We start from the raw sequence: 24,666 nt of genomic DNA, 5'->3' as shown, positions 1-24,666 counted from the left end.
TGAAAATCAACCAGCAGGACCCTGTTTCCTGTTGACTTCCTGTCTTGATGAAGTTGTGCTAGCCTAAGTAAGTGCCTGCTTAGTGTTGTTCTACCAGCAGGAAGTTTACTGTACTGTCACTCCAATAAAAGTTACTTTCAAGAGAAACTACCAGCAGCCCTGTGCTCATCTCAGTCATCTCTGGCTACTCTGATGACTTCTGGGACAAAGTAAATGGCATGCTTTGAGGTTCTTTGATGATAGGGGTTACCCAAGAATAAAAAGGTTGTCACTAACAATTAAAACGGTCTGAGAAACAACTTTGTTATGTTAAAGGTTGTTGTTTCCTCCTCAATCATATGAGGAGGCTCAGTTTGGTGATCTCTCTGGTTCTTTCTAGCTTTAAATCCTTTGGTCCTATGATATAAAGCCCTAAGAAGGAAGGGATGTGTGCATATGCATGTTTGTGTGTGTGTTTCCACAGAGCAGCAAATTCTTCAGGTAGCTATGTTGGGTAAGTGCTGGGTTATATGTCTATTCATTTGTCACCTGAAGACTGATTCTCTCTAGTGTGTTCCCTTTGGTGGGGTGGGCAGGTGGCATTGTCAAGAATCTAATGAAAACCCCTTGTTAGATTTTCTAAAGATCAGTTATGATTAGAAATGTGGACCCCCGTTGACCTTATGCTTTGTTTCATGGATGGTGATACATTATTTGCATTGCATTGAATGTTTCATTTCCAGGAAAATGTAAGCTCTTTGAGGGCAGGGACAACTTTGTTTTTGTCTTTGAATCCCTAGCATCCAACATAATGCCTTGGCAAATAGTAGGTGCTTAATAAATACTTATAGAATTGGTTTCAATATATCTGACCAAGTTAATAGACTTTTCTATATGAAAATAGTATTTGGAGAAGGTGATAATTTTTTTTTCCTCTTCTTAAATCCTATTCAATTAACTTGATCTTTTTAGGTGTCTAATGCAATGAAAGTTTCATAAAAACAATTTTAAAATGATCAGGCTGGGCATATCAATATTTATTGAAATACTGAAAAAAAAATTTCCATTGGTGTTGAGAAACTCCTGGCAAAGAACTGACATGACAATATGTATTTCACTGATACAGTAAGAGAACTCCAACAAGTAACGAACTGCACACTCTACCCAAGGCAGCTGCAGAACATCTGTAATACAAATATTCAGACATTACAGATTGTCTGTTTACAAACATAGAACAACTATGGGAAACCAGCCAAAGCCCAAACCTTTTCATTGTAGTCTGCTTTTACTAATATGTCCTGTAATTGATAAGGCAGTCATTAAATGTCTAGTTACAAAGTGGTTAACAATTAACATTAGAGAAATTTAGTTCACAAACTTTGGCAAGCTGGAGGGATTCTCAGAACCACAGACACTGGCAAATATACATTCTAGTTTATCTGCTTCTGAACTTTCGGTTTCCATCAGGGTGGATGCAAAATTTGACTGGCGGTTGTTATTGTTGTTGTCAATTTTTTTTTTTTAAAACAAACCCTTCTGTCACATTCCTCTCTAGTGAGATTGTAGCGCTTTATATATAGTTAATAACACACTTATATTTGACATTTTTTAAAGGTTTTAATATTCAGTGAGGAGCACTGTATTAGAAAAAATAGAATTTACAGAATGCAATGCATTTGTTTGAAATGTTAAAAAAAATAAAACAAAACAACTCAAAACAGAAACAATCCACAAACCCCTCACCCATGTTGTACATTTATGACTGGACCCACTTTTACAGCTCATTGGTAAAACAATTGGTCTCCATATGTGACTGGGTCAACTTGGTATAACTGGAAAAAAATTCATTTTTCATATGTTGGATATGCCATTCTGCTGAGCTATTTTTCTGGGGTCCTTTGAACTGTTTAGATTAGAATGAGTGGTTAGAATTGGCAGTAAATATACAGTGAGGAGTCACAGATGTGAAACTTTGCTAAGTTTGTACCCTACTCACGGACAAAATATTTGAGCTGCGTCATGAAGGTGATGAAATAGACAGCTTTGAATGACTAGAGAAACACGGACTGATGTCTTTGGTATACGATGTACAATGCTTGGAAAGGAATTTAAGGTGAAAAGCCCACCTCTCAGAGTTAAGATCACTTGAAACAGAGGACGCTACAATTCATATAATTTACAACAGATTTTAAATAAACTACCTTGAGGATTAGGAAGATTTACAGGCATTGAGTCAAGTGACTGATTTTCATTCATTAAGACTCTTGTATGTCCCTGAACTATATATTCTACTAACTTGAAGACATGCTACAGTAAACACATATATTTGGCTTCTTCATTCTTGGCTATATCTTATACAAAGGGGAAACTAAGGAACAATAAATTAGCATCATAATTGTCTACAGTTGAAACTATGATATACAATATAAATAAACTATTTAAAAGCCAGCAATATTTATGAAAAAAAAATTAAGGGACTAGGAGGTTTCTTTTTTCTTTGTCTTTTTTTTTTTTTACAGTTTCAGCAAGTGATTGTGCAGCCAATAATCTTTAAAAAATTAGAGTTTAAATGAGATTCCCTTTTGATTTTAGTGTCTCACGACATACAGTAATTAAGAACTGGTAAAAAATAATTACCAATCAGAAAGCGACATCAAGGAAATGACTGCGTTTGCTATGTGTAGTATCACAGTTCCCCTCCCCCCACAGGACCTAAAGAATGTAAACACTAGGTTTTCTTTGAATGCAAAAGTAGTAATACTTTATTTTAAACATTTCTTGATCCACACCTGCACAGTTAACTCTTGGGATAGTGAAATAAGGCAAGACTTTCATAACTGTGACTTTACATGTCATAATACTGATACCTTCATTTGGAAAGAGATTGTTTGTAATTGTCTTTCACCAATATTTGTTCTGCAGCAGACTTTGGTCTACTCAGAAAGGGCAGTATCACTCTTCTTTGTGTCCTCTTTGTCAAACTTTTAGTTACTTTTCATAGTCTACCCCTCTCTCACCCCCACCCCCAACACATATTAAAAACAAGTCCCTTCTTTCCCACCTTTTGGCAATGTTCAATTGCTATGAGACTAGATCATTGGATTTCCATTGATTTTGCTCATTAGCTTGAACAGCCTAGAAATGCTTTTCAAAACCCAAGCACAGATTTTTAAAAACTTTTTTTTTTAATGAACCCACAAACGTGATGGTGAAAAGACTGATGTGCTCGAACAAGCCATTTGGCACGAAAACTTTATGGATATCAGCACGTGGTGATTGATGTCCAGATGCCACAGCACCACCACAGCAGCAGCAGAAAGGGGTCTCCTGAAAGCTTTAGCTTTGGACCAGTTGAAAAGCATGTGAAAGCATGTTTTCCTGTATCATGCTGACATAGACCAGAAGAGGGATACTGCCTCCATTTTTTAACAACATGAACACGTGACAAAACAAACTTCAGAACATATTAAGAATGGCAAGCTAACTTATTCCTAGACTGTTTGCACTAGCAGTCTGCAGACCTGACAAGCAGGCTTTTAATGATTTGGTGGCATGGCTGTTGTGTGTGTGGCCTTCCACAGGTCTTTGCTTTCCTTCTTCTTTTAAAACAGGTTTCTGCATAGAGAACACATCCATGATCACAGAAGAGAGTAGGTGTTGGGTCCTTGGAAGGATAATCCAAAGGATGCTGCCAGAAGTTACGGCTCACATCCTTTCAAATCGTTTTTTATTCCAGCTATCTGGTGAAGGAATTCAGTGCACGCAAATTCCCCCCATTCCAATAGCTTAATAACACAGGTCAATTTGTTCCTAAATTTCTTCATTAAGTGGAGATCAGTTTAAATATACAAGAATTGCTCTGTCCTTTCCCATCTGACATGGTGATGGTGTCCACCTGCAAAGTTCATTACGTCTTATTGTAGTGTCTTATATTCCTTTGGGGATGTGTAGCATTTGATTCACAGTTTGCAATACAAATACCCTGATACATCACTTATTTACTATTAAGTATTTGATTATTATACCATTTTCTCAGTGTCTGAAAACCAAGTTTTTAATTAATGTTGCTTGAAGCAGTTCAGAGTATTTCTTTTTTTCAGCTTTTTTTTTTTTTTAGAAAGCAGGAATAAGCTCTTGGAGGGATTTTTTTTGGGGGGGAGAATTTATGCTCTCTTTGCATGCAGCATTTCAATGAGGAGGTTATTACATGGCACGTCCCCATTCAGGTGTTTGTAGTAGAGGTATTCTTCAGCCTGCATGCTGATGGCCCGGATCTCTGGTAGCCGGAGGAGAAGCTGCCCAAACTTGTCCGTCTGTTGTGGGTAGTTGCACATTGTGTAGTCCAGCAACGCAGCATTCACTTGTTCTTGAACTCCTTCCACCAGCTGGAAGTTCTCAAGGTTTTTGACATCTGGATAAAAAAAAAGAAGTCACACCATTTCAATTGCATTTTAATTCCTGTTTACCAAAGCCTTGTGTTCAATTAATGGGTGTATTTTCCTCCTGACATAAAGCATACTTTACATGCTGCTGAATATTCAGTAAATCCCACTCACCAGGCTTCTTGGGGAAAAACGGATCACAAAAGAAGTGGAGCAGAGTATCTTGTTAAAATTCTGCATATACCTCAAATCAATTAGACACCAATGGATTTTGAGCAAGGTCAACTCTTTTCATATCTTACAAAAGGGAAAGGTTTGTGGATTCCTAAAGTAGAGGGACCATAATATATTGCCAGCAAATGAGTCCCCAGAGAAAGACCCATCTTAACCCAGTATATTACACAATTCATATAATTCTGTATTAATTTTTCTGACCCAAGGTGAAATCTGTGTCCAGGGTATGATGTAGTTAATTCTAATAAAAAGTGACAGGGTTCTTGTTTCTGTTTGACATTTTCTAAATGATTCTGAAAGCCTTTGACTTGTCTAACCCATGCTAATGAACCATCTGGTACACTCCAGTGACTGCCAACATAATCTTCCCTACGAGAAACTCTCTAAAATATATATCTTGGTGACTAATGATCTTTGCAAAATGAAAGCCTTGTCCTTTCGGCAAAATAACAGGACAGGACAGTGCCCTTTAACCTGATACTGGCTTCTCCATTTTTCTTTGAGTACCTCAGCCTTCATGTAGGGAACATGGGCCCTGAAAGTTCATTTTGCCTTAATCCAAGTGACCATCTATAGTTGTTTTAGGGCATCTCTGCCTTAGGGGGACACTATAAATATTGAAATAAAAGACAGAGTGAGACTAGCTCATTGAAAATTTCTTTGATGAAACCACTTCTGTTGTTTATTTATGCAAACAGCAGTCCTTGCATTTTAGTGTATACATAGTATACAGATACATGTGTAGTTACACACAAGCACAAATAAATCCAAACATACCCACGTGTGAAGTAAGCAGATGCAGGCCCTCTCTCCTTCCAATTGCACAAAAATAAATAGGAAAGAGTTAGGGCTATCTGATCCTGAGGCAAGATCAGTGGGGCTCTTGTTGAAAGCTGAAATGCACAAAATCCAATCAACTCTGTTAATGGTTGTCAAAGGAACCATTACTGTCTCATACATTATTTTGCATTATATACCGTTAAATTCATGAATGTGTATGGATATATGTGTATTTAGTTTTCTCTGTATCCATACACAACAGGGTTGGTTTACAGTTGCTAGAGAAATGTGTCCAGAATGATTTGGATGTTTACATTTTTCACTATAATTTTGCATCAACGTGCCCTCCAACCCCCTTCTTCAACTCTCCACCCCAAATTAAAAACAGTGAGGGAATTGAGTATTAAGGTAAATAAACATAAGTAATGTGAGATGCAGAGTTAATATTTATTTTGAAGCTAGGATGATAGAATCAGATATGTTGTCTAAGTGGATGAATGAGATCCTCAAATAATCACTGATGGAAGCAAAGTCCACTATTGGGAAGACTGCACCTCAGTATGGTATATAAACTCGACAGACAAGTGTCAGAGTACGTTGTTAGGATAAAAGCACTGTATTAAATGTTCAGGTAAAATATGCAAATAGGTTTTGCAGACCTTAAAGTGGATCATCAATGTGTTATTCCTACTCACCCTACTTTCAATTTATCCAGATATAAAAAAGTCACTCCACTCTGGAATGCAATTCTCCAGAAGTAGAGACATAAAACAGTATTTGTAATTTTTCAGAATGCCAGGAAACCTGAAGAATTCTCACACCTACATCCCATACTATAGACAAATGCATATAATTATACTCAGCTAACTCCAGCAGATTAAAAAAGATATTTTCAAGACTCAAATCCCTTTCTGACTATGAATGATTCCCTATACCAATATTTTTCTTTCAATTAAATATTTCCTTCTTGATTATATACGAATCCTCAATTCAACACATATTATGAAATTTGTGTACAATTTTTAAAGACATATTTCATTCTTCACTAATTGCAAAATGAAGCCTCTCATGCATTCTAGCATTAATCATTTTGTATTTGGTTCATCTGTGTAGGAAAGGCTGTAAAGACTGAATTTTTCTAAATGTGTGTGTATTTTCAAAGGCACACCAAAGTTATATTTGGTTAGGTACTATCAAGTATAAGTGATAAAGGAAGAAATAAAACCTTGTTAGTACACTGCTATTCTTGGTATAATATAAAACTCTAAACAATGGCTCTCCTTGTGCTCTCAACACTAATATTACAAACAGGTGCTATGTTGCTTTTAAAGTCTTGCTTTGCTGATCACTGATACAGGACAGTCACATGGCATGAGAATAGAGGGGGTAAATGTGATTTTGACATTTCCAACTGAAATTCTGATTTCTCTTCATAGCAAAATTCTTGCCTCTAATCTTCACCTGTCCCATAGGAGACAGGATTTGACTAACTTTTAAGAACTGTCTGTGGGAGGATGTAAAAGAAGACAAATAATATCAAATGCTGCACTAACTTTGAAATGAGTTACTTTCAATGATAAAGTGAAATAATGGTTTATGTTACAATGAAAGAAATTCTCATAGGCAAGACAGAGTGAACAATAGTCAAATGGGAGACTAGGGAGGGTGAAGGAATTTGTTCAGTTGAATGTGTGAGATAAATGAATAGTGGTCTATTTAAAAGTGAGCATCTGAAACATGTTTTCTTTGACAAATGTAACTCTGAGAATCAGTTGTATGTTTGGGGGAGGGGGAACAGGATTCATGCCAAATTTCAATTCACACAAAATCAAAGAACCCCCTTTGGTAAATAAAGCCTAGATTAAAAAAAATTACTAATAGGCATTTGAAAAACCTTTTTTTTTTTAAATTTTTGCTTGAGTAATGGCTCACAAGCCTGGTAATTTTACTTCCATATCCTGAGAAAGTATTCAATTTTTCCTTCTTTTGCAATCAATGAGCACTTACTATGTGTCTAATATTTTGTCAGGTACTATACTTTCACATCATTACTTGAAGAGAAACATGCTCTTTCTGTCCACTGAAGCCAAATTCTCTTCAATTCCATTTTCACTGCAATCCTTTTGACTTGATCTCGTGCAACTGTGTATCTTCACTCTCGGGCAGTTGCCATGGCTTTTTCTATTACCCATAATAGGAATCATGGAGCTAACTGTACCATACAGGCATACTGACTGAATGTATTCTTTGGTTGTTTCTTTCTATGTCTCCACAGGCAAAGAGAGTTGGGATTTGAGGCATCCATCCCAAAGCAATCAGGGAAAAGAGAAAAAAATAGAGCTTGGTCTTGATGCTGAAGATTATTTGATTATGAGTTAAATTTCTTGGATGATGACTTTCTGTTCTTTTTAACTTTATCTGGATGGAAATAAGCTCATGCTACATTCATTTAAATGTCTGGAATAGTTCTCATATCATTTGGGAAGAAGAGATATGTGACTATTCCTATCTGGTAAGAATAAGATGTAAACATTTGTCAATTAGGGCTTTTTGGGAAAATTCTGTATTTTACATAACAGATCTATTGCAGAAAAGTTGCTTATAAATCAAATAAGACTTAAAATACAGTGGGGGGATCTGCTTTACTGATGTCCTCCTTCAAGGCCTCATCTTGCGTTGGAGGTGGTTTTGTTTTCTCAAAAGTGATGCCTGCAGAGCATAAACTTCTATCAATCAATCAATCAATCAATCGTTATGGACTGTGTTGGGAGCCCGAGACAAAAGAGAAAAATCTAATGGTTCCTGCCCAAAAAGAACTCACATTAAATAAGGGGGAATACCAAATGCACAAGTAAGCAAAATAAATACAACTAGGTCCTGATTAGTACTAATAACCAATCATTCTGAAGTTGCATTATTTAAATTTGCATGATATAGTTCCATTATTTACCATAAATAGTATTTACCAAATTATTTACTGTTATTTCCCAAAAATGTTTATTATAATTTACATAATTATAACTTTAAATGCTGTGAATTTGAATACATAATACCATTTCATGGGATTTATTATTCTCACTAATTAGTTCCTGCCTGTACATATAGCTAGGTAATTTTCAGGAGAGGGCATTAACAACTATGGGATTAGGAAAAGTCTCAGAGGATGTGGCACTTGAATTAAATTTTAAAGGAAACTAGGGATTAATTTGAAGAGGTGGAGATGAGAAGAAAGAGCAGTGTATTTCAGACTTGGAGGATAGCCTTTGCAAAGGCATGGAGATGGGAGATGGGAAGCTTTGATATGTGAGAAACAAATAAGAAAGCTAGTTTGACTCAACTTGAAGGATCTCTAAAGGGGTACATATAATAAGGGTAGCTAGATGGTCCAGTGGATAGAGAACTTGGTCTGAAGTCAGGAAAACATCTTCCTGAGATCAAATTTGACCTCTGACACTAGCACTATGATCTTTTGCAAGTCACTTAACCCTGTTTGCCTCAGTTTCCTCATTCATAAAATGAGCTGGAAAAGGAAATTACAAACTATTTCAGTATTTTTTGTCGAGAAAATCCTGAATGGGGTCATGAAGAGTCAAAAGTGACTGAAAAATAACAGAAAATGTAGAATAAAGTTGGAAAGGATAGCTGGAGCCAATCACAATAAAGAATTTTCAACCAAATAGAGGATCTTTTTTTGATTCATAGAAAGCCATTAAAGTTCATTGAGCAGAGAAGCAACATGGAAGAGCCCTGAGTGGTGAAATGTATATCTGTTGCCCCAATTTTTTATTGTAGTTCTGTTGTTTCATTTGGGTCCCACTCTTTGTGACCCATTTTTGGGGGTTTGCTTGATGGAGATAGAGTGATTTGTCATTTCCTTCTCCAGCTCATTTTACAGGTGAATAAACTGAGGCAAATAGGTTTAAGTGACTTGCCCAGGGTAACACAACTAGTAAGTGTCAGAGGTCAAATTTAATCTCAGGAAGATGTTTTCCTGACTCCAGATCCAGCACTCTATCCACTATACCACCTAGCTAGCTGCTCTTGCCCCAATTAGTCTAGCTAAAATCAGGGAAACTCACCAGCAGATTGACTACAGGGTGATTAATTTTTTGGCTGTGGCAACTCTAAAAGTTCATCCAGTAATAAGCAGAATGGCTATGATTTGTGTTGGTAGAAGGCATACCTACACTAACAAAAGAAAAAATCATGGAAATTTTAAAGAAAGGGACCCTTGTTACTCAAAAGAATCCCCAAAGTAAACACTTTGTATGATGAATCACCTGTGTTCACCTATTTCAAAAAAAGTGGATTTCTTTTTTTTTGCATGTCAGTTTTGTGTAAAGTGCTGTATGCTGACATGTACACTGACAATTTCAAGAGGTCTCAAAATCACCTTGAAATCACCCAATTCAGATTCTTCGGTCCGTGTAGAATGGCAATTTGTTTTGGAAAAGTCAAGACTTTCAACTCTCATTTAGATGGCACGTAAAACCCTAAAAACATGAGGAGAAAACTGCTGACTCACAGATAGTATCCCCAGCAAGGTAGTTTCCAATTTCTTTTTTTTTTGTCATTCACTTTATCTCCCCTAGAATCTAATAACTTTTTAAGACTGCATGCTGTTGGAATTATTATTAATATACAAATCACAATAATATTGCACTTACTAAGTTTGTAAAGCAGCACACATTATCTCATTTACGACTCACAACAATGAGAGATAGGTGCTGTCTTATCCCCATTTAACAGATGGGAAACTGAGGTGGAAAGAGATGAGATAACTTGAACAGGATTACATCAGTGAGTATCTGAGGCAGGATTTTAACCCAGATCTTCCCCTCTCTAGAACTGCTAAAACAATCCATTTGAGTGTGCCCTCTTTTGTAGAAGTTGAAAATGTTAATGATTTCCTTTAAATTGTCCATATTCCAAATCAAGTCCCTGTGGCATTAACCTTTTAATGGTTTCTGAGATCCTTGGGAACCATAACTAATCTAGAAAAGGATTCCGGCAGGAGGAGAAATTCTCAAAGGAACTGACAATGAATTGTTTGAGAAAACAAAAGCATAAATTCTGGAAAAATAATTACATAGTGGTGATTCCTTAGAAAAATAAATTTAAGTGCTGATGAGCACTCAGTGTACAGTTTCCATTTGGTACTGCGGTGTATCACATCTGGCTTGGGGAATGAGACTCATGATCACGAGAAGCAGTGATTTATTGATTTTTACAGGACCCAAATCCTCCCAAGCCTGCATGGAGGGTTTCTTTTTCTCCAGCATCACAAAGTCTCTTGCACTTAGGGCTTTGCACATTCCTTTGAATTTTATGTATGCTCTATTTAATACAAATTGAAAGCATAGATTGCTGAACTATAACATTACACATTCAGAGTTATAAAGGTTAGAAATTGTCCATAAGTAGAAATAGGCACCCACACACCAATCTCTGTAACCTTTAAATTTTGATGACTAGAAAGAGCATTTTGTGTTGCTACTCTAGGTAACAATTCCTTATCATCTATTCTACTTTATTCACTCAGGGACTAATTACCAACTTTTTACATGAAACAGCCTTACTATGAGCTCACAGTGGGGCACGCAGATTTTTCCCTCCTTATTGGAGAGTAAACCCTTAGGTCTTCTTGAATATATTACATGTTTTACAAGGCATTGCACTAGCTCTTCTGTCATGCATAGAATTTATGTTCTCTCTGAAGATGAAGACACTTTTTTTTGGGCTCCAGAGGGGTCAGCAGCAGCATTTTTCTTGCTGGCACAGCCTGTAAATATTCCCATTCAATGCTCTTTTTTCAGGGTTGAAACCTCTGTGTTGAAATAAGGACCACTAGCCTGAAACTTCTCAGAGTCTCAGCTGAAAAATATAGATGCATAATTAATTTATACATATATGCATATACACACATTCTCCAAAAGTGAAATATCTTGTTCTGCCCATTTAAAAAGGGACATTTCACAGAATCATAAGATATCAAGTTTCAAAGGAACTTTCAGAGGCAATCTCATCCAACTTCTATGAAAATAAATCTCTACATAGCTTTATAAGTAGTCAGTCTCTATTTTGAAGCCTTCTAGCTAATAGGAGTCCTTTACCTCCCAAGGCAGCCCATTACTTTTGGACAGCTCTAATTGTTAGGACTTTTCCCCCCACTGACATTGAGAAGAAATCTGTCTCTCTGAAGCCACTGTTTCTTGTTTTATCATGTAGAGCCAAGTAAAAGAAGCCCAATCTCTTTCTTCTTGACAGCCCTTGAGATACTTGAAGATAGCTATTATATTTTCCTCCAGTCTTCTCTCATCCTGATGAAACCTCACTGATTCATCATGATTTACAATCCTTTCACCACCCTGGACACCCTTCTTTGTAGATGCTCTAGTTTTTCAGCTCTCTAACCTTCCTCAAATGGGGAGGTCAGCAATGAACACAATGTCCTAGGTGTGATCTGACCAGGGTAGAGCACGGTAGGACCAGGCAACAAGTATTTATTAAGCACCTAATACATGCAAGGCATTGTGCTAAGAGTTGGGGATACAGAGAAAGGAAAAAGATAGTCCCTGCTCTCAAAGGGCTCACAGTATAATGGAGGAGACAATACGCAAACAATTACATACAAACAAGATCCATACAGGATAAAATGGGGCTGGTCCACTGAGGGAAAACACTAGAATTAAAGACCATTGCCTCTCTCATTCTGGATGTTCTATTTCTATGAATGCAGTCTGAGATTGTCGGAAAAAAAGTTCTATAATGTATAAAGGCAGTGAAGTTTTTTTCCTTTGTGAGACTTTCAGAAGAATAAGATATGACAAAGAGTAATTTGTCCCCAGAGAAGGCTCACTGATTTGACAACTCCTGAAAGGGGAGAGAAATGCCATGACATTGCCGTAAGGACCTGGGTACTAATGTTAAAGAGTGGTTGTTCTGAATAAATTATGTAAATACTTTTCAGGGAAGTAATTTTCCCCTTCTTTCTTTGTGTGTGTGTGTTGATGAGTGTTAATTCTGTACTCTTGAAGTGTTCTGTTCTCTCTTCTTTTTTCCTTTTGGGTGGTGGGTATTAAACTATGATTTCATTGACATAGGGGATTCCTAACATGGAATTTTGTCTATCTCTCCACCAATGCTGATTACAGAAATTTATATATAACTTATAGTTTCCTAAGGGCACTAAGAGGTTAAATGATTTGCCCAGATTTACACAATGAGTGTGTGGTGCAGTGGATAGAACAAAGGGTTTGGAATCAGGAAGACTCATCTTCCTGAGTACAAATCTGGCTTCTGACATTTACTAACTGTGTGACCCTGGGCAAGTCATTTAACCCTGTTTGTCTCAGTTTCCTCATTTGTAAAATGAACCAGAGAAGGAAATGGTAAACCACTCTACTATCTTTTCCAAGAAAACCCCAAAAGGGGTCACAAAGGATTCAGTATAGCTGAAACAATTGAACAACAATGATGACATAATGAGTATATGTTTAAGGTAGGACTTGAATGCAGGTCCTCCTGAGTCCAAGGTTATCTAACTATTCACTACACTGTCCTTCCCTTGTTATTCTAGCTCCACATACCTATTTCCAATCAAATAGAAGTGATTACAGACAGTATTTAATGATTAGACCAAAGCACATACAACTCAACTGACTTATTCCTTGATTTCACAGCAAAGTTTTGCACTTAGGGCTTCAGATCTACATGTATGATGTACTTTTGCTCATAAATTCTGCTGTAAATAATTTGCATGTGACCCAAGACCCAGTCCTTGCAAGTGCAGTGTCAGTAAATCCCAAACCCCACAAGATAAAGTAGCCCCTAGCAAGAGCAATGTGTGTAACTGGTCTTTTGCTTGACCTGTTATATTCCTTCCATGCTTATTGCTTGGCCAACCAGCCTTCCGTTAATGACTTGGCTAGGCTGGCCCTCAGGTGGTAGCCGAACACTCTGTAACTGGGCTCTTGCCTTCAGCTTTTCCTTCTTGGTAGGTCCTTCCAAAGCCCTAGCTTGGCTGGCATAGCTTTTAAGAACCCAGGGTCACCTCCATGATACAGAAAGGAATAAGAAAAATGACATAATCATCAAATTGAATAAATTCACAGAGCTTTAGAGTGGGAAGTGATTGAGAAAGTCAATCTCTTCATATGACAGGGGAGTAGGCTGAGCTTGTGAGTGGGTAAGTTACTTACCTAATGTTATGTTTAGTGGCAGAACTGGGATCAGAATGCTGGTCTTGTATTTCTCAGGCTAATGACCTTTCCACTCAACCACTGTGCCTTTTTTTTCCCTGTCTTGACTGATTTAGGAATGGAGAATTCTATTTTATGGATGAAACCATAAATAAAGCATCATAGATCATTACTAATTTTTGGAGAATTTTCATACAACTTCATCTACTTAACACTAATATATCAAATATTTCTTTGAGGTTTGATGTAGCAATGTCAGTTTTGATGTCTGACATAGCTGATGATCTAACTGTACCAGAGCTCAATCTTTGATCTTTCAGAAGGAACCCTAGGATTCAGGCAAAAACGTAGATGATAATTAGAGGTGAGGTAGCATGTCTACTGAATGGCACTTGGATTATAGACCTGGCATTTTTACTGGTAGTCTCTGTGATCATTTGTAGATCAACTGATCTACAAATGAAGGCAATATCTTATTCTGATGACCTCTCAGAGCTTTTGTAAGAATCACAGTGTCTTAGAGGTGGAAAAGATCTCAGAAATTACCTTGTCCCACCTGTACCTGACTTGGGTGCCAGTGAAAGAAACCTCAACCCCTCAGAGTCTTCCACAACCTTGAAAGTAGATGCAGCTGGCCAAGCTCTGGGGAAACAACCTACCAATGGGAGTGGGATTGGGAGAGCAGTTCTAAAGCTTATATATGCTACAGATGTAATTAATAATTTTTATTACTGGGAAGACAAAAGTATTATAATAATAGATTATATTGTTAGAGGATTATATTATTAATAGAAGATTACATTATTTTAATTATATATTTGTATTTCCAGTGAAGCTGAGAGGTCTTAATAAATATTGGTAAATGTGGTGTTATATTATAAAATTTATTGTATGCTGAGGCTTTTTTTTTGGGGGGGGATTTCTTTCCCCAGTGCTTATCACAGTGCCTACTATACATTAGACCTTTAATAAATACTTGTTTGCTGATTGGTTGCTTGCTTTTGGTTTTGGCCTCCAATTCCATTGATGAAGAGAACTGCCAGCCTGAAAACTCTTTCTTCTGATGATGCACAGAGAGAACTCATCAACTGATCTAAAAAGCACCTATTATTGGTCAGGCACTGTACTAGGCACTGGGCACACAAGGACAAAATGAACTGCCCTCAAGGAGGGGAGACAACATGTACACATATAAGTATATATAAAATTAATCTGTAACTCAGAATTTTAGAGACTTATCTGTTGCCTGTGGTCACACAGCTCATATGTGTCTGAGATAGGAGTAGATCCCAGGTCTTACTGATGACAAGGTGGACATACCTGGCCATTCTACTTCTCATTGTATGTTGACTGTGTATTGTAATGAAGGGTAAATGCAAGTATTCATGCCTATTTTATTTCTAACATAGATATGAAATTCTCAGGGTACATTGTTTTGAAAGCCTAGAGTCATAGATGGCATAGCTCTCTCCCTGAACTAATTTTCATATAAAAGGGAAAAAAGAATTTAATTGCTGTGAGAAAAAAGATGAAAAATACTTACAACTTAGTCAATGCAAACAAAATTTAAGGTAACTTACTTAAACTGTTTAGTAAATCCCTATCTGAACACTGCTCCATTATCTCCTATTGGGTAAATGCTATGGAAAACAAAAATTCACGCCAACTTTCTAGGTTATAGATGCTGTATACACACACACACAGAGTTTTTGTAATCCAAATTAGCTGATGTTGATGGCTACTGTCTGATCTAGAATTAATAACAATAATTATAATTATAATGCAATTGTGCAGTGTCCCAAAAGTCTCAGGGCAGTTTGAAACCATTAAAACTGCCCTAAGACTTTTGGGACACCCTGTATAACACTTTCACTCATGACAACCCTGTGAGCTAGGCAGACAAATAATATTATCCCTATTTCATAGATGAAACAATTCTGCTCAGAGATGTTATAGGACTTGCTCATGGTCACATGGTAAATGTCAGAGACAGGATTTGGATGAAAAATCCTGCATTCTTCTCATCATATCATGCTTTATTTCTCTAGAAATGTGACTAATATTTTTGTGTTAAAAGTCTTATAAAGTGTTTTTTTGGCAACAACTTTGTGAAGTGGATGGTAAAGAATATTATTCCTACTTCACAAATAAGAATGTTTAGTCTTGAAGGGGTTAAGGGAGTTGCCCAGGTTTCTATATCTTATAAGTGAGTTGAGCCTCGACTCAAATCTAGTGTTCTTGAGACTTCACTGTGGTGTTTCTCCTCACTGAATGTCTATCAATTTCTTTGGGGAAAGCTTGAATAAGGAACAAGATCGGCCACAAATTTTTATCTTTGTTTTCATTCTGACTTTAGTTAATATCAAGCTAATGTCAACATTATCTAGCCTTAGATGATGCGTCACGTTTGGACTTTAGCTCAAATCCATCCACAAAAGCACATGTACAGTGAATTTAATATTTTAAGGACAAGTGATTTTGCTAGAGGTATTTCTTCAACTGAAGCAGTTAAATAGTACTCTATACTTTGACAAATTACATCTGGGAATTGCTGTGTCTAAAAAAGCCATCATTGTGTGACAGAGTCTCTCTACACTTAGCTCAGCTGGTCTTAGGACTACATACTTTCAGTCTAGTCCTAAGGCAGTACCTGAAGCCTTCCCAGATTGGTAGCACCTGCCAAAGCTCACATTCCCATTGGCATAATCTATGAGAACTCAGGGATATAACTACTCCCTAACAAAGCATAAAAGTGGGACTTTAGGGGAGGCTGTACAATGTTTACATAGAGAGAAAGCTGGGTGTAGTGGATAGAGCCTTCTTGGAGGCAGGAAACCCTGGGTTTGAATTCCATCTCTGACACAGTTTCTTGAAAGCATGGACAGTTTCATTTTTGTGTATTTTCTGTGTCTAGCATGAAGTAATAGCTTAATTAATGCTTGTTGATTAGTGAGGCATGTGACCTCTGATAAGTTACATAACCACTGTAAAACTCAGTTTTCTCATCTGTAAAATGGAAAAATTATAGCATCTTTCTCAGAGCTATTAGGATCTATTCAGATTAGCAAATCTTGAAGTATTATATATTTACATGGTACACATTACATATATACATATATTATATGGGTATATATACATATCTACACACCACACATAGGTATACATATATGTGTATATGTGTGTGTATGTTTTTTGTTTGTAATTTTAGTTGTGTCCAACTCTTCTTGCCCCCATTTTTGGGGTTTTCTTGGCAAATATACTGGAGTGGTTTCCCATTTCCTTCTCCAGCTCATTTGATAGTTGAGAAAACTGAGGCAAACAGGGTTAAGTGACTTACCTAGGGTCATCCACCTAGCAAGTGTCTGAGGCCAGATTTGAACTCAGGAAGATGAATCTTCCTGATTTCAAGTCCAATGCTCTATCCACTGTTCCCACCAAACACCACACACACACACACACACACACACCCCAAATACCACATACACACATATACACACATATATGTGCAAACCTCTCTCAGATCACTGCCTTGTCTTAGTGGAGAGACTTTCGTAGCTCAAACTATGAGCTATGACATTCAGGGTTACCCAAGACAGACAGGTCATAGAGGAGAGTTCTGATAAAAGGTGATCCATTTGTGAAGGAGATGGCAAACCTCTCCAGTATCTTTGTCAAGAAGATCCCACAGACAGTATGACTTTGGGAAATAGTGGAGGACAGAAGGGTCTGGCATGCTGTGATCCATGGGGTCATGGAGAGTTGGACGTGGCTGAATGACTAAACAATAACATACATGTGTACGTATGTATGTGTATGTATATATACATGCATGCATGTATATTGTCTTTAGAAGATTGTCTTGGAAGAAGATTATTTTTCTTGCAGTGTGTGCTCCTTGGGTAGAAAAATATTTCTGTAGGTGATTTCCTAAGTATTAATGGAAGACAGAACTTAATGCTGTAATATCTAACAAGAATATCCAATTCAATCACAAAGAATATTTGAGATGATAAGACCAGCTTCCAAATGTATATATACAAATGTATGTATATATCCATATGTGTACACACACACACACACATATACCAATTTTGGGGAAAAATTTTTCCAGGTCACACATGATACACAGTACAAAATACTGTAGGTTCTGGCAGTGTTACATATTCTTTCTTATCAGTATTTGAGCCCAAATCAAGGAATGTCCCTCAAGCTAGCATGTGTTAGGGCAATGAACTGAAAGTCAGAAAAACATTTCACCTTGTTTTGAGTCTTATTTTCCTTCTCTGTAAAATGAAGAGACTGGAGAAGATTGCTAAGATCCTCCCCCCCCCCTTTTTTTTGCTTTTTGGAGGGCAATTGGGGTTAAGTGACTTGCCCAAGGTCACACGGCTAGTTTTTGTGTTGTGTCTGAGACCAAATTTGAACTCAGGTCCTCCTGACTCCAGGGCCAGTGCTGTATTCACTGTGCCACCTAGCCACTCATTAAGATCCCTTCTTAATTTGAAATTCTTTACCTATGGCAGGACTGTGAAAAGAAAGAGGAAAGGAATGGCAGAATTTGTGGTATATAGATGCAAAGGAATTCTACTACTGTGCCACAAGGAATGCTAAGCATGAGAAATGTAGAAAAACCTGGGAAAATATGTATGAACTGATGCAAAGCAAAAATTTCAGACCTAGGGAAACTAGATACCCAAAGCCTATAATAATTCAAATGAAAACCACACTAAAAGACAATAGAACTCAGACTAAATGCCTTGCTTAGTATCTGTTCCAACAGGCAGATGTCACAACATTTTTCCATCCCTTTGGTAGAGAGGTGTTAGTTGGCTAGTATGGAATATTACATATGCTGTCATGGTTGCTATATCAGATGGTTTTGCTTAAATGATTGTTTGCTTTTATTCTTGTTGTTATAAGGGAGAGTACCAGGAGAAGGGGATTATTTGGAAGTGATAATGGTAACTCCCCCTAAAATTCATTAATAACAAAAAAGGATGGAAAAACCCAAATCCAAATCAATGTCTGCATTGTAATAGTAATAAGAAATAGTTGTACTACTTGTGATCCCACACCTTTAGGCTCTATATCATTTTATGCCTACAATCATCCACTCCTGTTTTTGACTGATGTATCTGGATAAATTATGTAAATTCTTTTAAGTGTCCATTTGGTTTAAACTACAAATTACACTGCTTTTTGCTATGTTTAATTTTGTATATAGCCACAGTTCATCTTGGCATTGACCATTGGAATTTGGCAAGTGAATTAATAACATGACTGCCATATTGTGTAGTTTTAACTCCCCACACTCAGAATTCTACTAAATATATGAATGAGACATATAGATCTTTCAAAGAGAGTCCTGCATTTATCACGAAAGGTTAAATTTAATCATTGTTGAAAACCTTTAAGGGCCATACTCTGCTATGTTCCATGTCTTTTCAGTGAATAAAACAGGATATAGTTTTGGAATCTCAAAGTCCAGAATAGGAGTACTTAAATATTTTGACAGTGGAATCTTAGTCTTGGTTTGTTTCTATTAATTAGTAGGAATTTGTAGCTTGATTCACATGATTTCTTTCCAATAGACTAAAGTTTTTATTTTTTCCCTCTCCCATGATTCTCTTTCCTATCAAATCCACTGTCTGATTCTATTTTGGTTGAACAGAGGTTTGTTTTGAAACAGAATGAATGCCGAACCCCTGCTGTGTGTTGCGCTTTGTTGGCAGGGCTATCCAAACAGGAATTAGGGCTGTGTGTTGCCATCATAACCCCGAGTCCCTGTGTGTGTCTTGCTAAAATACCTCCAATTCTGCATACACAGGAATCATTTTACTTTAATATTTTCTGAATGATTGACATGTGGCCAACTCATGGACAACTGAGTCCTATCTACTGTAGGTTGCCTAACAGATGACCTACATTAAGGTCAGGAAATAATTTGTATATTCAGTTGGATGCAACCATTAATATACATCTCCAAATAGAGACCTCCCAATAATGGCTATTCTCTTTTAAGAAATCCTGATTATTCCCTTTATGAATATTCGTGCTAAAATAAGAATTTTATAGTCATAAATGGTGTTATTCAGAATTTCAAGAGAAGATGTCCAGGACCCAATCCTTCAAGTTTTCCACCAGAATAGCTATTGTTGAAAATCATTGGGAGATTTGTCTGTTCAAAATCAACTGGATCAGTTGGTCAACATTTATTAAGGGCCTATTATATGCCAGGCACAAAGAAAACCAAGATAGTTCCTGAACTCAAGAGACTAAAGGAAGAGACAATGTATGAAGCATTATGTACAAGCAAGATCTATTCAGGATAGACATGAGATAATAACAGAGGGTAGGCCCTAGCATTAAGGGGAATTGGCAAAGGCTTCTAGTAGAACATAGGAGGGATTTCAGCTGAGACTAAATGCCAAAATGGAGATGAGAAGGAGGAGAATTTCAGGCATGGGGGACATCCACTGAAAATACCTGAAGCTGGAAATGAAGGGTTGTTTGCAAACATTTTTTGAACTAGATAAGTCAGGTCTGAGTTCCATGGCCATCTCCAAACATTTACTGAATACAGATTTTTATTTTTAGTTTGCATCAGTTTACATTGTAAAAGAAAAGGCAGATTCCCAAATTTTTGTAAACACTGAGTTTTCTCTTCCCCCTCCTCATATTTTTGACACTTTCACAGAACATATCATTCACTTCTGTTCAAATTTGGGCAAGTTACTTAACCTCTCATAATTCTTAGGCAGCTCATTAATACTGAAAGTTGAATAGAAAGATGCTGACTGGCATTGGTAGTTTCCTTACCACAGAGTTCCCTATACTAAAGAAATCACAGATTGAGTTACTTATTTTGGTCTAGTCAGGAACCAAGATGTGACTGAAAAAAACCAAACCAAACCTAACAACTTGGTTGAATGCTACATAGGATAAAAAACAAAAATAGGCATCAACTTTTCTTCTTCACTAAAATACTGTCAAGTATGGGAGGAAACATTGGAAATAGGGTAAATAATTTAGAAAAGAACAAGCCAGAATCTAGCTAGCCCAAACAGAAGGAATTGGTTATTACTCACATACGGGTAACAATTTCTGGTGAAAAATAAAACACAAAAACAGCCTAGCTGTGCCATAACCCAGAGAAATAATAGTCAATGAGCCTGTTTTGTGACTCATGCCAGTCTTAAAGCACAGTGTTACCAAAACATCTGCTTGCCTCTTGGTTTCTTTCCCACCAATGTGCCCTGCTCCCATTTGAAACAAGGTACATTTTTACTGCAGTCATTAAAAATCACCAACAAGAAAAACATAATTTTACTGACAAACCTTTTGGTGAATTTTCCCCCAGGTCTTGTTTTGAGTGGAAAAATTCTGTGTTTTTATTTGGATTTGGATTTTTGAATTTGAGCTAGGGTGTCAGTGAGTCAAAAACATTTATTATATGTCCCTACAATTTGCCAAGTACAGTGCTAAGTGCTGGGATACAAAGAGAGACCAAAGACAATTCTGACTCTCAAGCCTCATTGGGGAGACAATGTAAAGGCAGCCATGTATGAAAAAGTTATACACAAGACAAATTGGTGATCACGAAGGCAGGGAAGATGTTAGTCTTCTGGTTCCAGGGGACCTCATAGGGGCGCCTTGGACAAATAAATTTGAATCTAAATGTTTCTTTAAAGAGTAGCACCCATAAGAAGTACAGCCGTCAAGTACTTTATGATCTAACTGGGAAAAAGGGACATGTATTTTAAATGACAGTAAGGAGTTAACATAACAGTTCAAGATAATAATAGCTGTCTGGGGCAGTTCTGGAATAAAGGGGGAAAAACCTCAGAAAATGAATTTGCATAGCAGTTATTCATCTAGGAGCCTGATTCTGCCTCTTATACATCTGGGCAGTTTCTGCCAGCACACTGAAGCTTTTAACACATCTGGTGTCTGCCTTCCTCTTCACAAAATGGACAGTTTGGGTATTTAAATAAGGTAGGAATTTGTCATTTAGGGATTATATAGAGTGAAGCTCATTTTCCACGGTGAAAAGACATTTTGCTGTCTTAAAAAATACTTCCCATTCTTTCCAATACCCTGTCTATGAAAACAAATTTAACTCAACTATACTTTTATCTATAGTTTGTCAGTGAACTAGTACTTGTAGCATTTTCCAGAAACCTTTCCTTATGCTCCCACATATCAACTTTCTTTCCCTTCTGAAATTTCCTTCTGTTGCTTTGTAAATGTACTTTGGATTTACTTACTCACATGAATGTTGCATTTCCCAGTAGAACTCCCAATATCCATAGTAGTCACTTAATAAATGAATTATCTTGTCTTTGAGCTACATCTTTACATATAAAATCAGTTTCCAGACCTAGATCTTAACCTTCTTATAGCTATACTATAAGTAGAAAAGGTTATTTCAGCTACAGTAAAGTTTGTAAATTCGATATAATGATTGTTCTTTGAGCAAGTACCATATGAGGAAAGAATTGAGGGACAACTTCGGTCTAGTCAACAGATGTTCAGTCTGGTCTGTGGACTTTTAAAAACTAATTTGATAACTGAATTTTACTATAATTGCTTTCCTTTGCAATCCTATGTATTTTATTTTATTAGCTTAAAAACATTTTTCTGCTAAGGCTATGAGGCTTCACCAGTTTGCCAAAGGGGTCCTTGCTACAGAAAAAGGGAGAACCTAGTGGAAGTTTTTCTTATCTCTTGCTATAAATATCCATAATAAACCTTTGTATCATATTTGATTATGGACAGCTGTAGAAGACTTCATCTTTGGGAGGTATATATCTATACTCTGCCATATGTATAGCATCCTAACTTAGAGTAAAAGCCTTCTTCTAGGGCCATGTTAAGAGTTACTTACCCTTATCTCATCTGCCTTTAACACTATTGATCACTTTCTCCTTAGTACCCTTCTCTCTGAGTTTCTGGGACACCACTATCTTCTGGTTCTCCTCCCATCTATGTGATTTCTCCTTCTCTGTCTCCTTTGCTGGGTTCTCCTCCAGATCATGTCCTCTATGCTGATGATTGCCAAATCTACCTATCCTGCCCAAACTTCTCTGCTAACCTCTGATTGTACATCTTCAATAGCCTTCCAGATATCTCAAAGAGATGTTCAGTAGGTATTTGGTAGACATCTTAAACTAAATATTTCCAAAACAGAACTCATTATCTTTCCCCCTAAACTCTGCTTCACTTCCTACCATCCTATTAATGTATAAGGCAACACTATGCTCTCAGTCCCTTATTCTCAAAACCTAGGAGTTATCTTTGATTCCTCATTATCTCTCACCCTATCCCCAGTTTCAATCTCTTGGCAATGCCTGTTGATTTCACCTTTACAGCATCTTTCAAGTATACTCTTTTCTCTCCTCTGACACTACCACTCCAGAACAGGACCTTGTCACTTCATGCCTAGACTATTGCAATAGCTTGCTGGTGGGTCTGCCTGTCTCAAGTCTCTCTCTAATCCAAACCATTTTCTAAAGTACAGATCTGACCATGTCACTCCACTACTCAACAAACTCCAGTAGTTCCCTATTGACCTCAGGATCAAATATAAAACTCTCTAGCTTTCAAAGCTTTTTATAACCTACCCCCCTCCTACCTTTCCAGTCTTCTTACACCTTACTCCCTGACATGTCAATTCAGTGACATTGACCTCCTGGCTGTTTCTCAAACAAGACACTCCATCCTTCTACTCTAAGTATTTCTTCTGATTGTGCCTCATGCCTGGAATGCTCTCCTTCCTCATCTCAGCTTAGCAGTTTCTCTGGCTCCCTTTAAGACCCAGCTAAAGTTACATTTTCTGCAGGAAGCCTTTCCCAACTCCTCTTAATTCTAGGGCCTTCCCTCTCAATTATTTCCTATTTATCCTGTATATACCATGTTTTCCCGATAATAAGACACTGTCTTATTAAATTTTTTGGACAGAAAAACACCAGAGGGCTTATTTTCAGGGGAGGGCTTATTTTAATGAACATTGACAGCAATTTTAATAAACAGGTAAATGTGAACAAAAAAATGTACCTTTATTCAATAAGCAAATCACTGGGGAAGAACAGGATGACGCGCTCACTGCTGCAGCTCTGATTGGATGCAGCTCGGAGCGTGGCGTGCATCTCACGGTGGGGGGGGGGGGACGGTGCATACAGAGGGTACCGTAATGTAGCGTGTAGCGCAGGGGATCACCTTCACTACAGTAGAAATCTCAATAGGGCTTATTTTCGGGGGAGGGCTTATTTTAGAGGAATCTTACACAGTAAGGAGAGGGCTTATTTTCGGGATAGGTCTTATTATCGGGGAAGCACGGGTAGCTTGCTTGTATATATTGGTTTATTGTTGCCTCCCTATTAGATTGTGAGCTCTTAAAGGGCAGAACTGGTCTTTGGCTCTTTTTGTATCCCTGGCACAGAGTAGGCAATTAAAAAATGTTTATTGTTCACTTTATTGATTGATTGATCTACCCACTGGGTACATAACTGTAAGGCCCAGCAACTTTACACTGAGAGAAAACTGGATATTTTTGATTGAGAGTTTGGAGAAAGAAGGTGAGGATGGGACTGAGGTAGCTGTTGATACTGATGGGATGTTTCAAGTTCTAGAAATAGGGAACTTCTAAGAGGAGGACTTACAATTCCCATAGTATTTGACTGGAGGCAATTTTAATTGGAGGACTTTTAAACCAATAAGAATAAGAATTATATCATTTAAAAATGTGTATTCTTGGTTCCTGGCACTGTGTCTGACATATAATAGGTGCTAATAAATATCTATTGATTGAGTTTGTAAAATATGAAGTGCTTCGCTTTGGAAAGTTGTAGTTTTTAGACCACTGATAAAAACTGTCCAATACCAGCACCATCAACAAAAGTGCCCACCACTACTCTATTGCTTTGTCTTTACTTTGTATATATTTTGTTTTGATTTGTCTTTGTACATGTTGTCATTCCCCCCCCCCCCCCCCCCCCCCCCCCCCCTCCATCCTCCCGCTGGTGGGGGCTATATTTTTTTTTTTTTTTTTTATTTTTCGTTCCCCTGCCTTTTGCTATGTTGGTGGTGTA

At 37.2% G+C, this 24,666-nt stretch overlaps 1 protein-coding gene across 3 annotated transcripts in view; it reads right to left on the bottom strand.

Annotated features, from left to right (window-relative positions):
• Positions 1-995: 995 nt before the first annotated feature.
• The window catches only part of NR5A2 (nuclear receptor subfamily 5 group A member 2), a 167,740-nt gene continuing 144,069 nt past the window's right edge, over positions 996-24,666 (bottom strand). For all 3 annotated transcript variants that reach the window (XM_069074503.1, XM_069074504.1, XM_069074505.1), the window contains exon 7: positions 996-4,390. In XM_069074503.1, coding sequence (XP_068930604.1) covers positions 4,143-4,390 — 248 coding nt within the window. In that variant the 3' untranslated portion in view covers positions 996-4,142. The remainder of the gene's footprint in view (positions 4,391-24,666) is intronic.

This window comes from Petaurus breviceps, unplaced genomic scaffold (assembly GCF_028583685.1).
Source record: "Petaurus breviceps papuanus isolate PSGF00001 unplaced genomic scaffold, PetGlider_PUasm1.0 90895, whole genome shotgun sequence".
Classification (NCBI taxonomy): domain Eukaryota; kingdom Metazoa; phylum Chordata; class Mammalia; order Diprotodontia; family Petauridae; genus Petaurus; species Petaurus breviceps.
Note: the sequence above shows the minus strand (reverse complement) of the source record. Positions and strands in the feature narration are given on the sequence as shown.